Source organism: Brienomyrus brachyistius, chromosome 15 (assembly GCF_023856365.1).
Source record: "Brienomyrus brachyistius isolate T26 chromosome 15, BBRACH_0.4, whole genome shotgun sequence".
NCBI lineage: Eukaryota > Metazoa > Chordata > Actinopteri > Osteoglossiformes > Mormyridae > Brienomyrus > Brienomyrus brachyistius.
In genome coordinates, this window is record NC_064547.1 from 12,085,796 (window position 1) to 12,100,792 (window position 14,997).

The following is a 14,997-nucleotide window of genomic DNA, read 5'->3' on the forward strand; positions in this document are numbered from 1 at the left end:
AGCCCAGAGCACATCTGCATTAAAATCGAGGCAGACTCATTTACATAACCTCGAAAAAGCTTCTAATTTGTTTTTGAAACATAAAGCTACACGAGGCCCAGCCAAGTAATTTACCTACTGCCAGGTTGCAAAAGTATGATTTACTGCCTTTTATCAACAGGCCAGGCAGAATCCCCTGGAGTGCTCCGCTCGGACCCCATTTTCCTTGTTAAATCCAGTCATCAAGTTGTTTACACTTTGTCTCCCCTCGTCCCGAGAGCCTCCGCATGCAGACGACGCTGGGGGCATCTCTGAGCCGGAGGTGCGGGTGGACAGCTTGCCGAAACCAGCTGGTGCAAAACTGACCGGTGGTTGTTTCTCAGGACTTTCCCACCTCGTCCCCATTAGCTGGGCTGCTAGGGAACAGGTCAGGGCAACTAACAGCTGGTGTATGTGTGAGGTGGGGGGGTCCATCTTTCTTCAACACATGCAGAGCTATAGCCATAACAGGCAAAGGAAGACTGATGGCACTCCTGCTGCTCCTTCACTGCTCTCAGCATCAGGACTGGGGCCTGAGCAAGGGCGGACCCTTGAAAAAGCGACACAGGGCCGCAGCTGCTGCAGACTGACCCACTCACTGAAGTGTTAATGGCGACCCTCGATTCACCTTGCTGCGAAAACAGTGGCATCGATAAACAAGTTGGGGGGGACATGGGGGTTAGAGTCTGTTTGTGGATTGAGAGCAGGAAGTAGAACTGACTGGCCCACAGTGTTCCACCTAATTACCATGCAATACGGACCACTTAAAGAAACAGTGATGTCGGGGTAAGTTGTGCAGCGGCGGGTTGCTGAAGCCTTGTGACAGGTGCACCCCTGCTAACAAAGCCACAGACCCAGATGGCAACCGACATACAAGCACTTAAGGAAACAAGGGGCGATATTTATAGGCTTCTGGCACCGAGTCCGGACCAATCAGTACAGGCAAAGGGGGAAACAAGCACTGCCTATTGGCTAAGTGATACGTGTGACCTCCAGTCACAGGACCTCATCTGGCAAAGGTAACTAAGCAATCGACCGACGACGGTGAATGGAATACCCATCGGTACTGAACTGCGGATTCTGTGAAAGGTGTCATTTCTATGCGTATATTCATATGTTGCATTACGTTATTAAATCATTTCAAATCATTTTACTTTTATATAACATTCTTCCCAGCATAGGTGCCTTGGAGTGCTTTCGATATATAGTACTGTGCAAAAGTCTTAGGCAGCCGAAGAAAACGATGTTTAAATGATCTTTATCTTGGTGTAAAACTATGAAAGGCCTATAATGCCTGTCAAAGTGTGTCAGCTTAGCTACTTCAGAGCCTCTGCTATTATCACCCCAGTACAAGAACCATCTAACACATGCATCACAGATCACAGAGTATCACAGAAAGTAAAAAAAAATAAATTTAGTCTTTAGTCCAGCCATCTGTTATTCCTCACTGCTAATAAACCTCAGAAGACATTTCACCTTAATTAGCAGAGGTCACTCGGGTGCCTCATGTAGCTTTAGTTTATTTGTAGTAAGCGCCTGAAGAACAAAACACACACATATTTTTGGACTTGACCACCTCCCCACCTCGTATAAGCTAATCAGTATCTCGCTGGCCATTTTAACTAATTAAATTAATTAATTAAGTGAGCCTGTGGGAATTGTAATAAACATATGAAATGACTGAGGTGCCCCTGAGGTTTGGGAACTGAAGTGGTGTTCATCTAGCCATCCTACAAGATATCAGTAACGTTTCTGGGAACAGTAGAAATTCTAGTTTTTATTGTGTTACTCTTAATTTGCATGTGTTTCAATGCTCAATTCTGTGTGTTGTTCTGAGTAAAAGTGCACTTAATGCCCAGATAAACAGCTTTAAACATTTCTTTTGACTGCCAATGACTTTTGCATAATACTGTATGTATGTAAAGAGACATAGGACACAGTGTAAGCAGAGAAGTCAGAAGACACCAGACGAGCAGCAGGTGAAGAAAACCTCTGGGGGTGCACGGTCCACTCCCAACTTCCAGGTCCTCCTGGGCATGTTAACCATATACATTTCTTTGAATTTTCAGATATCAGCAAGCAAACGGATAATGTGTCTGTGGGAGCGTGGGGGTGGTACAGTATCTGTGGGTTTTTGGGTTACCTTTCGCCACCGATACACCCCAATAGCCCCAGCTAGGCTTCAATCCAATCCTAAGATCAACCCCTCCATGGAAACTGAGCCCTGCCAGAGTAAGAAGCAGCAACTCTCTGTGAAACCCTCACAGCATCAGGATTTCCAATCATTGCCGGAGGACTTCACTCGATCTCCAGCCTGCTCTAAACCATCCATCCATTTTCCAAACCGCTATTCCTACTGGGCCGCGGGGGATCCGGAGCCTATTCCGGAAGCAATGGGCATAAGGCAGGGAACAACCCAGGATGGGGGCCAGCCCATCGCAGGGCACACTCACACACCATTCACTCACGCATGCACACCTACGGGCAATTTAGCAACTCCAATTAGCCTCAGCATGTTTTTGGACTGTGGAGGGAAACCGGAGTACCCGGAGGAAACCCCACGATGACATGGGGAGAACATGCAAACTCCACACACATGTGATACAAGCGGAGACTCGAACCCGGGTCCCAGAGGTGTGAGGTTAACCACTGAACCACCATGCCGCCCCTGCTCTAAACCAAGGAACACAAAAAGTTAAAAAATGAGATTCTTTTCAACTTATCTTAGGTATATTGACATTTCACATATAAATGAACTGCAGTGCTTGACCGTTTATATTAAAAAAGGTTTTCTTGTTTCTGATCAAAACGTGGCCTCATGTCTATGAATCAGTATTCAGTTCCTTAGTTACCAAGGTTGATGTTAACGGGGTGAATTCTGCTCCCTCTACATTTTTACACCTCAGATGCCATCACATGTTACTGGAATGCCCTGCACGTCCTCAGGCCGAGTGACTCTGAGCCCTGGGCTCACATGATCTTCTGATAAGAATGGGGAAGAGGGTCAATCTGAAAAGTCTACAGCCCCGCCGTGATGGATGGCACCCCGGCCGCAGTGGCAATGGGCCGTTGGGCACGACGGGGGCCGATTCATCAACCCGAAGGCCGCTGTGGGGCCCTCACAGAGGTCACACGGGAGTCTGTCCAAAGGCACACCCAGGCCGTGCTATTGGAAGGAAGTCCAATGTTTCCCTTGGTATGTAAAAATAACCCTACACAGTTTTTCTAGCCCCAGGGCAGAGATTCCAACCACGTGGCCTAACCCTCCACCCCAATCCCAATGAAAGCTGCTACAAGAATTAAATCACCCCTTACCCACCCAACCTTACAGTAGACATGGGGGCAGAGGTGTCAGACCTTGGTTTCCCAGAATCCCCAGGGAGTCAGAAATTTCTCCTCCCCTCCAATACAGATACTGTAACATCACTGGGCAGGTCCGAGCATCCATGTCAACACTTGCTCTTGCTATAAAAGGCATTTATTTGTACTCTCCGCATTTCTTGATTCCACGCACGCTGTACTGCTCTGTGCAGAGGGGCTCGACACACTTCATCAGCCTCTAAGACTAACAAAATTCAACCATTACTATACACTCACTGTCAAGCACTGAAATATTCACAACACGCAGGCAGGCGCAAACACACAAACAATAATGCACAAATATGACTAGCGTCTTTCTGAGCTTGGTTTATAATTTACCAGTCACTGTACCGTCCATACATCCTTCATGACACCTAGAAAAATCCTTGTCAACAGTGTGTTTTTCTCCCAAGTTTGGAGAACAAGAGAAGCAACCAGAAAATATCAGACTAAAAGATGTGAGCCAAAACTCGTTTTTAGTTTTCTGCTGATGATAAGCATCTCTGGCAGTGCTGATTTCTCCCAAAACTCTCTCTTAAGTTTCTTCCTGATAAGAGGAATCCCCGACAGTGCTGATCTTCCCTGAAATCAGCACAACACAGGTGCTAAATAAACAAAGCACACCACTACCCAATCCAGAAGCGAAGGCCCCACTACATCTTCAAATGCATTCTTCATCTTGTCACAGCATGATTCTCTTGAAACCCAAGGCCGTGACAGCCCAAGGCCCAGTGAGGAAGGGAGTCTGAGTGGAGTGACCCTACCGTCTTTCCTGTAGAGGGCGATCTCCACCTTCCGCTCCTCTGAGCCAAGCAGTGCCTGGGCCATCTGGGCGATGGCCAGCCGCTTGGTGTGTGGGCCGTACAGGAAGTCGCAGGTGCACGGTTTCTGCATGACCTCCGAACGCGTGTAGCCGCACAGCACGCAGAAACCATCGCTGCAGAAGATGATGGCGCAGTTTTCCACACGCGCATTGGCGATGATGAACTTGCGGCCTGCACAGAAAGCCACAATTATCTTGCTGCTTATGGAAAAGTTCCGCATTCATGTTGTCTCCAGCTATACCAAGTTGTGCCATGCAAAGAAGATTTAGACAAGTTATAAAATTTATAGGTGACTTAATATTTTTCCTGGAAATTAATTATTTTAAAACTAAATATAAACAACCTCTCACACAACACTGACCAAGATCAGCTGTTACAATATGGATCTATGGATGGATGGATGGATGGATGGATGGATTGATATTAACAAAACAGCGGGTGACCATTGCCCTGTGACCCGTGTATCCCAGAACAGCTTCAAGCTGACCCCAACTGTACTAAATAATGCATTGTAAAATGGATGGATGGATGGATGGTTGGATGGATGGATGGATGGATGCTAACAACCTAGTCATCTTGAAAGTAAGAGATCACAGAGTATCACAGAAAGTTAAAGAAAAAACAGAAGTCATTAGTCCAGCCATCTGTTATCCTTCACTGCCAATGAACCTCAGAAGACATTTCACCTTAATTAGCAGAGGTCGTTCTGGTACCTCATGTAGCTTTAGTTTATTTGCTTGCACTTTCATGCCCGAGCGCCTGAAGAACAGAGCCGTCAGCCTCCACTTACACAGTATTCCCTGACTGCATGGCTGGACACTCCAAACAAAACCTCAGCTTGGCCTTGTATGTGATGCCGGACTCCTCTCTGGCAACTGAATGCGGAGCATGTTTGCCTCCCCAAGCCAGCACGTACACTCACTCCCTTCAAGGCTCACTTTGCATGCTGGGGAAGATTCCGATAAGATGAGCCACTTCTTATCGGAAACACAATGACTGTCTTGCTCTAACAAGAAACAGGATGTATTCTCTTAATAATGGACACTATGTTTCTTTAAAATATTGGGGGGGGGGGGTGGGGGGACAATAGATAGTACTGTTGTTTCACATCTCCAGGGCTAAGGGCTTAATACTTGCCCCTGCTCTGTGTGTGGTGTTTGCATAATGCCCCCCATCATGTACAAGTTTCCTCCAGTCACTTTAGTCATCCCCCCCAGTCCAAAAATATGTAACCAGGTATATGACCTATAGTGTAAACTGCCCGTAGTGTGAATAGGTTTGTTCGCTGCAATGGGCCGGCATGCCATTCAGGATACACCCCTGTGCCCTGTGCTGCCTGGGACAGGCTACACAGCCTACAACCCAGTCCGGTATATCTGCAATATGCATGGATGAATATTTTGCAGAGAAGACAAACGTCCCGAATGCTCATATCAGGCTGAAGCAAAAAAGAAAATTCTGCTCAGAGCGATTCGGTAAAATCGCGACGTCACTCAGTGCCTCAGGTACCTGCCTCACAGCTTCCAACATGGAGCTCCACACATTTGCAATTTTTTCTTTCCCATATTTGGTGTCTTAATAGGGCCACGTTGGAATAAATTCCCCCCCCCACACTCAAGGATTAGACTGCCAAAGGAAAGAACCTCAGCAGTGAGATGCTTTTTCAATTTAGTCACATAATTGTGCACGGGTCCTTGCAATGCCTGCAACTTCGCGGACGTAAAATTTTGACCTAAAAAAGGCATCCTCTCCTCAGCATGTGCTGTTTTTGCCATCCCTTCCCCCCCACACCCAAAAACTGCTTGGGGAGCCATGGATCTCGGTTTGCATTGTCACTAAACAGCGGTTTATTTAAATATCGGGTAATAAGCTAGTAAATTGAGGTGTCTTTTCAGAGCTGGCAACAAGAGGGAGTCATACGGCCCTTTCAAAACGCTCCACTTCTGTTAAATCAGTTGCCTGCTGAAGGCCAAAGCCGGAGACGACGTCTTATTTTAGCATCGGCTGTCAAGTAAATCATTTAGAAGATTATTCTGTTATTATAGATAACCATGTGCTCCTGCGCCTAAGGACGTGTTTGAGGTCATGGGGAGTTTCACACTCCCTGCTGGAGTCATTTAAGAGCGGACAAGAAATCCATAGATTTGTCAGCAATTCCAGAGCCCCCACTTTCTAGGTGGTGGGCAGAGGCAGTCCACGCAAGCGTGGGGGGTGGCCGTGCAGAGTGTCTCGGTGTCAATTGGCCACCCATGCCCCTTAAACCCCCCACCCATCCATAAAGCCCGGCAAGCAGGCCCTGTTGCCTGTGACAACATCCAGCCCCCCAGGGAATCCAATGCAGCAGCTGCTGAAGACTGGAGAACAAAGAACCACCAAACGTGATGTTGCAAACGCGCATGTGCAGATGCACTCATAGACCCACTAGCAGCACAAAATGTCATTCACCAAAATGAGTCCAATTCAGGGCACAAGAGAAGGTTCAGGATGTACTACTTACCCCAGGGTAGCACTGTCAATCAGCAGCGATATCGACATATCCCACAACTGCTACCTTCATAATTTATATTTCTACAGCATAGCTACAGTCAATTATGCAGATTAAAGGTAAAGGAATGCATATTACAGTTGGAAACAGTGAGTTGTTACCATTATTTTCTTGGATTAGCTGTTCAATAATGAATGGAAAGGATTAACAAAAAAGATTTCACTAGTTCAAAGATTTCAACTTTGCATCACAATTTAGCCTCTGAAAACCACCAGCAGAGCTATGACTGTCAAAGTGTGTGATTCAAGGGGTTAGGTCTCTGAGTTGGTGATCAGAAGGTTACTGGTTCAAATCCTAGGGTCAGCAGAGTGATTTCACTGTCGCTACCTTAAGTAAGACCTGCAACCCTAATTGCTCCACGGACTGGCTGACAATTGTGAATTGTATGTCACTTTGGATAAAAGTGTATTCTGTATAAGTTCTCATGATTATGTACAGTAGTTTCCCTTCACGCATTTCCTGGATTCTATGAAATGTATCCTGTGAAAGTTATGGGATGCCCCTACAGATAAAGAAATGCTTGGGTTTTGAAGAGAAGGTTAGACGAAGGCCAAAACAGCACTACTAAGCCCACCCAATACAACCCAGGCTGTACCCCAGCTTTGTGTCCCCCCCCCACTGCTTGGGATGGGTTCCAGCCCCCCCCCCCTATAATCCTCCTCAGGATAAGCAGTTCTAAGATAAATCAATGGAAAATGAGAAGCAGCTCCCGCAAAGTCTAAAATAAACTACTGGAGAAATTGAACAAAAATGAGATGATTACGGTTCACATTACACAGAAATAAATATTTAATGTGGACCACTGGGAAGAGCTTCCAAAAAAGAGAGGACACACTTCGACCTTTCCTGGTTGGAAAACCCTTTGGTGCGTTCTGCTCTCAGCCTGTCGGAGAGGACAGCGACAGAATGTCAGCACAAGTCCTCTTATCTGCCGGTTCGTAATGAGACTCCAGAGCAAGTTTTATATGGAGACAAAGAGCAGATTAAAAGAGGAGCCTCAATAACAGGGAATCACTGGACAGCCACTTCACCAAGCCACTGTTCTTCCATCCCACAGAGGGCATCTCCCTGGCATCCAGCAGCTATCTGCTGACACTTCAGAGCCCTCAGACCTCCTGTATGTACCGGCCGTGCACGCCATAGCACACGGGTGCCCCCGTCCATGTAAGGCATGGGCACAGATGGTCCCGTGTGGGACCAGAGGTCGACAGGGACGGTTTCCCATTCAGCCTCTACCACCCAGCTGATAATGGGAACCACGGCAATTTCACGGTAATCAGAAGTGAAATTCAAACCAAAAGCCTTCTCTGAAACTTAAGCCGCCGGTTCGCTTTGAAGCAGACGCTATCTTGCCGACAAGCAGCGTCCCGTTTTGTACCCGCCGACCCATCAAGCCCCTCAAACTGCGAAACGCAGAGAAGGAGCTGAAACCTAAGTTGGTTCTGTCTGGCCAGATAATCACACCACTCTGTCATGCTCAACAAAAGCCTCCTAGACCCTGATGTAGCATGTTCAAATGCGATTCAATGACCAAAACACTCTACTGTATTGTTACATTACATTCCACTCCATCTCACGAAACATAGGAGAAAAGCATGCAGAAAAAAAATTATTAGTTTGGAAAAAAAGTATTTTCCATTTACTTTCCCCACAAAGGAAACAATCCAGAACATTAAAAAGGTAATTTTTATCTCTGGACCGAAATTTTCATCTGCTCTATGAAACAAAGTGCATCTCACCAAACAAACTACACATTGGGTGATAGCTAACACAGGACTATCCAATTCCTGAAGGAGAATAATATTCAAAATGAAAAACAAACTCAAAACACCAGGGAATGGGGTCACAGATGCCATGTAATTTTCTCTAATAGCAATACATTTGTATGCATAACTTACAGGTGAACTATAATGCATTTTCTGAACAAAACTTGAAAGATTTTTGAGATCTCAGATGTCCTTATTATGATGAAACGGACAGTGTGATCAGTCTTGCAGAATTCATGACCTCAAGGTGACCTATCTTGGCTTGTCTTTCTATGAATTTCTGTATTTTTTACAGTCCTTAACACACTGTGTTACTATTAATTGATTCATTAGCGAAAGGCTTTTTAATGTGTTTTATCTCAATACCCTCTTCTGGGTTTTGGAGACTATAAAAGTGCATGTTGACTGAGTAAATACTAGGAATCACTCTTAGACCTCACAGTCTCGCTTAGCTGTGGCGTGTTTGTTTACGAGGCCTCTGGGTGACTCTCAAGAGGAAGTGGCTGGGGCAGCTCACGGCTGAGATGGTCCGTCGGCCTGCCTCATCTCTCCAGGATCCACTACTCCTAAACGGAAGCAATATGATGTGACTCCTCCACCCAGCTGTGCTCTCTCCACTAAACTCGTGGGGTGGGGGGGGGGCATTAAAACACAGACTACATGACGACGTGAGCTCTGTCAGGCATTACGGTCAGAAGGGACAGTCGGTGGAAGGGCACCATGGGTACAGGGTCAGGGCCTTGTGGCCCTAGGACGTCTTTTTTTAACCCGCAGTGGCCCCAGCATATTTGGACAGCAGGTCTCGGTGTGTCACTCTCCAGACAGCTGGTGGCGACCCTGACAGCGATGAGCATGGGATGAGCGCCACTGGTTAGTGCAGCTCTGCTGCCAGGTGCGGTGCCTGGATTATGATGGACTGCCATCGGATACAGAATCTCTACAGAATCACTATTTTATCCTCAGTCACTGCTCAACAATATGCTTGCTGAGAAACAGCCAACTACATATAAAGTTTGCCCCCCCCGCCAGCGAATTCCTGTAGCAAGTCATATCAGCAAAAACCCTGTGGCTGAACTCCCCAGAGCCAGCAGGACACATTCAAGGAGCAGAGGACAGCTATCCCCTAATGCCGGACAGCGTCTTTGATAGGGATGGAGTCAGCCGTCCCCACGGGTGATCCCCGGGAAACAGAGCTATCAGCTGCCCAGGTTGCCCGGGCGATGGTGTGTTTTGCACACATGAGAGCAGCGTTTAATATCCTTCCCCGCCCCTATCATCATATGTGTTTTATTGCATGGTGCCTGTTCGGAAAGCAAAAACAAATATCAGTTATCAGGACGTTCGAAGGGGTTTCCAGGTAGTTTGTCTCATTGCTGCCTGTGAAGTAATGAATATGGAACATTTACGCAGTAACAAGGCAATTGTTCTTCATTTATCAAACACTTTCCGATTGTCTAGAGAGCGATCAAACAACAGCAGCCAGCTCCAGTCCCACTTTAACTCTTTATAGACTTCACTACCTCTCTCGAGACCTTACTACCACAGAACTTAAATTCAGGAAAAAATATTTTATACTGAAAACGTATTTTAATTATATTTTAATTAATAAAATATAACATCTAACAATTAGAATTTTATGGACATACCTGTGATACATTCTATTGCCTAAACTACAGATGAATCATTCACACACCAAAAAAGACTATTGCTCTTAGGTTTATGAGCATTTCTCATAACACTACATTGCAATAAAACATCTAAATATTTCTGTTTAAGCAGAATACATTTTCGAACATGTGGACCTGATTTCAATCCGTGCTTCGCGTATCCATTATCAGAGCTGTAGAAAGTACCAAGGCAATACTAACTAATAAAGATGCTTTGCCAATCTTCAGGATTTTTCACTAGTTCCAGTTCAGCGATTTCCACGCAGTTTGTCTACAGGAGAAGGTGCCCACACACCTTCAACCCATAGGCAAATGTGCACAGAAACCCAAAAACCACAAAAACTATGTTGCAGCTAATCCACTAAGTGCTGTGACAGGTGTAAGCCCTACGGGAACTGCACAGAGGCCCAGAAAATGAGGATGAGGAAGCAGCAGTTTTAATGGGTACTAAGACATGTCGCCCCATTACTGTACTCACACCAACAGAACATATTTGTAAAGGAAGTTGTGCATTGAAACATGGTGTCTGCCTGGGGTTTAACAGTCTTGCCACAGCAAATACTGCCATAAATACATTAAATGCATGTTTGGTATAGCCTATTTTAAATAAATTATGTATTTAATTAAACATTACATTATATTGTAAGCAGTTCACTCTTTTCAGACTGTGTAACATACAACACTTTCAATACATCTCTATCCCCAAACACAACAAAAATAAAAATTATAAGTAAAATTTGAATACGTTTGAAACAGTTCTTCATAGTGAAGGCTTTTACAAATTGAGCACAGTAGAAACCAACCAACCACAACAGAAAATGGCACAGATATATCCGTTGGTTTGTTTAGGTCAACTATAATCGTCCACCCAGTCACGCTAATTTAATTACAATGAGACTAATCGATAAACTCAGTTTAAATGGAACGACGAAGTTAAGTACATCTTTAACTGTACATATAAAATGATTTTAATATTTTTAACAGATATTTTTAATAGCTGTTTCGTTCGTCTGTACAATATATGTAAAACTACCGCTTTTCTATATGATACGCGATTACATTTTAATTATAGTCATCATTTTGTTATATTATCAGTATACGTTTAAAGACGTATAAACTGAGCATCTGAAGCAAACTGTACCAACGTCCAATAATCCTAGTGAATCAGACCACACTATGTAAAAGTGAGGGTAATTTCTCCACTAAAAACTAAGAAAATATATACATGCAAATAAAATGATAATGAGAAAAAGTGCATGCTTCTGGGAAAGAACAGCAGCTTTTTTCCAAAACACTGATTGGATTTAACGCACAATGTGCCGCTTACGCTGAAAAACAAAACCATTAAAAGGGACCACAGAAAACGTCTCAGTTCAAGCTCAAGATGTTTGTTTGTACGTGATTTTGTATTGAGATAATGAACTTAATGTTAAATGCTGGTGTCACATAAAGTGACAGGCACCAAGACACAATGACACCTACGTACAGTAAGGTCTCAAATACTTTTCATGTGAAAAAGTTCTCATCTACACTAACTATATGTTCTTTTTTTACAAGCGGTATCTGACTTCTAGCTGTGGGTCTTTTATTTCCTCTTATTTTTGTTTCTGAACCCTTTAATACACCCACAATCGTAAACACACACACGCACACACGTGCACTCAAAGATCGTTACCGTTTTAATGAAATCAATAAAGGTTATTTGGTTTAATTTAGAGGAACACGTTTCTTAAATTTAACATCAAACATGAAACTGAAAGCCCTCGGTACACAATTGCAATTTCAACATCTGCCATTCGAACTTGTATCACCAAAGCCGTAACTCAGTTTAACTATAGTGGGATTAATTGTCAAAAAACCTGCCCGCCGTTTTTACTATTTACCCCACATGCAGTTCAATAATAACCGTCAAAAATCCAATGTTGCTTTCTTTCTCGAAATGAATTGAACTGCTGTAAAGTGCATCAAAGCGTGGACGCAATTTCTTGCGGAAGCTTCTTTTCAATCTGTAGTGAAGAATGCATTCAGCACGCATTATAAATATATTCAGACAATATCAATGCATTTTAAATGAGGGTCTTACTCTGGCCTTCGAATTTCCTGATGATGGTGTCCAGGAAAGTGTTTTGCGGCGCCACGTGTCCACGGCGCACCGGCATCCTGGTCCCAGTTCACTGCTGGAGCTGCGGAGGGTCTAAGGAAGCCGAGGCGTCCTTCACGCGCGTGCCGCATGCAGCGCTCGCGGCGCCCTCCTCAAGCGGGGCAAGTGCCGAGCTCCGCCACTTGACTTGACTCTCGGAAACTTTCGATGAGAAACAGCAGTCAGGTCGGGACGGGATCGATGAGACGTGCAAACGAGCCACCGCTTATTTTTCATGGAGAGCCCCCTTCCAGATCTTCCGGGATGAAGGGCGACTATATGTTTACGTCCCTTTTTTCCACTCCCCCCCTCCTCGGGTATGGAATGGTAAGAGGATGCCCTCCCCCTGTCAAGCGAGGGCGCCGGGTTACTTCGTGTCTTGTGTTATGGAAAAGTCCGACACAGGCTGACCGAGCTGCCCGAGGAAGCATGGAGACTTTGCCATTTCTGAGTGACACCCGCTTCGTCCTGTTGATTTGTGGGCTCCTTGCGCCGGTGCCCCAAGGGAAAGGCGAGAGTCCGCTCAGATACGCCCGATTGCAGCCGCCCTGGGATGGCTTCTCTCCCGAGCGTTCTTCACTCTCTACCGAGATGATCTCAGCTCCCCAGGAGCGGCACCTCTTTAACCCTTCATTATCTTACTGTTAAAATAAGCAGTGCCTTCATTTGACATCTAATTATAATATGGCGCAAAACAAAACACTAAACGATTAACTATGCTTTCGATTTTAGTAACATTAATGCCTTTAGGTGGAAAAAAACAGGTGCCAGTGTTTCCCTTGCTGTTCAGTACCGGCAGATTATGAGAGGTGCCAGTACTCTGAACAGAAATACAAAGAAATGCGCACTTCAAACAGTGATTAACGTAACAAGAAATGCATTTGGACATTTAACTTGGTTATAAGATACTGCATGGATAGTCTTTGTAACTATGTATCTATATTTAAGACTAAACGGTTCACTTTTAAACCACTAACACTAAGCTAGAATTAATTAAATTAATTTCGTAAACGCCAGAGAGACCACCTAAAAGTTACCTTACAGGTGTATCTGCGTGCACAGGTGCAGGCTCGCTCAAGTCTCCGAGCGCCAAAAAAGCGTGATACCGCTAGTGCTCCTGTCGCCCCTCCGCTCTCTTAAGATTTACTGACATATCATCGGGCCGCGATCTACTAACGAAAAACGCTACCGGCGGCGTCTTAATTGCAGCGATTTTTTTAATAGACTCACCTTTCCTTTTATTTTTTGGTCACATGGATGTGCGGGTTTATAGGGTAGGACGCCGCTTTTACCTTCGTTTCGCGAGAGATTCGGACCGTGCCAAACACGTCACTGCGCGTGCGAGCGCAATGGATGCGGAGTTCCCTGATCGTCACTGAGCGACGGACAATAGCTTCGAGCCGGGGATGCCGTTTTATCCACCCCTATCGCTGTATTTCACTATATTTTTAATATGATTACTTTCCATGCTGTTTTTTCCCTTTCGCTCTCCACTTATGCTACAAAGAGAAGCGTTAATGCATGTGTTATTTTTGCACAAATCCCGTGAATATTTTGCTGTAACAAGCCCACTTATAAGCGCCCCCTCCCCTTCCCTTTTGTGTATGAGACGGGGAAATCCGTGCGCCACGGGTGGCGTCCTCAACTGCCTTTTCACTGCTCCCTTATTTAGGCACGGACCCACACACAAAGCTCCATTAAGGCGCCCCCTAGCGTATATACCAATACTCCACCCACTACACCGCCATATCTACAAAGAGAGAATGCCATACTGTATGTATATTAACAGTTATTTCGTTGCTTTTCTTTTCATTTTTAATAATTGATATTTGCTAAGAATTGTAGTTATTCAAATGTACAGGATAACTTCACCTAGGATGTTGAAATTATTAGGCACCAGGCTCTCCGACATTTTTATTAAATGGCGATTTTAGTGGTTTGTGTATTATTTAGGCGTGACATTAACATTTCTTGAATGAAAGCCTTTCAAACAGGCAGATGCTGAATATGAAATGAATTGTGTATTTTTCTTTATTTACTATTTTACTAAAATATGGAATGTGGCAAGGGTGGCTCACTGGGTAGCACCTTTGTGTCACATCTCCAGTGTTTCTGCTGCAGATCTTGCCTCCACTCTGTATGAGTATGTAGAGTTTGCATGTTGTCCCTACAGTACATTCTGCATAATTCCTTCTGTAGGCCAAAAAGCTTGGTTGAAGCTTGGTTGAATGGCATCTTGTAGTGTATTTGTGTCCAGTGATGGACTGGCATCCTGTGCAGGGTATACCCCAATGAAATGCCTTATGCTGCCTGGGATTGGCTCCAACTACATCCTTCTCCGCATAAGTGTGTATAACAGTGTTTCCCAGTTCGGTCCTCGGTGACCCACATTTTTGTCCCTCTGTCTGTGTGTGTGTCCCTGAGGACCGAATTAGGAAACACTGTGAATGCAGACAACGGAGGAATACAACAATCTAAGGTGCTCATATTGTCTAACACAGTATCTTCTTGCGGAAGCTCCTTTTCATTCTTTAGTGAAGAATGCAGACTTGCACGCATTATAAATATATTCAAACAATATCATCCATCCATCCATCCACTTTCCAAACCGCTTATCCTACTGGGTCGCGGGGGTCCGGAGCCAATCCCGGAAGCAATGGGCCAACAATATCAATGC

At 44.9% G+C, this 14,997-nt stretch overlaps 1 protein-coding gene across 3 annotated transcripts in view; it reads right to left on the reverse strand.

The window, feature by feature from the left end:
• kcnh2b (potassium voltage-gated channel, subfamily H (eag-related), member 2b) overlaps window positions 1-13,957 on the reverse strand; it is a 133,556-nt gene extending 119,599 nt beyond the window's left edge. The window contains exons 1-3 of one of the 3 annotated variants that reach the window (XM_048976800.1): window positions 13,551-13,957; window positions 12,264-12,961; window positions 4,143-4,373 (exon numbers count right to left, since the gene is read on the reverse strand). In XM_048976800.1, the coding sequence (XP_048832757.1) occupies window positions 4,143-4,373; window positions 12,264-12,339 (307 nt within the window). In that variant the 5' untranslated portion in view covers window positions 12,340-12,961; window positions 13,551-13,957. Of the gene's footprint in view, window positions 1-4,142; window positions 4,374-12,263 lie in introns of all 3 variants that reach the window. The other 2 variants (XM_048976801.1, XM_048976799.1) reach the window with 2 other exon arrangements.
• Between the last annotated feature and the right edge of the window lie 1,040 nt (window positions 13,958-14,997).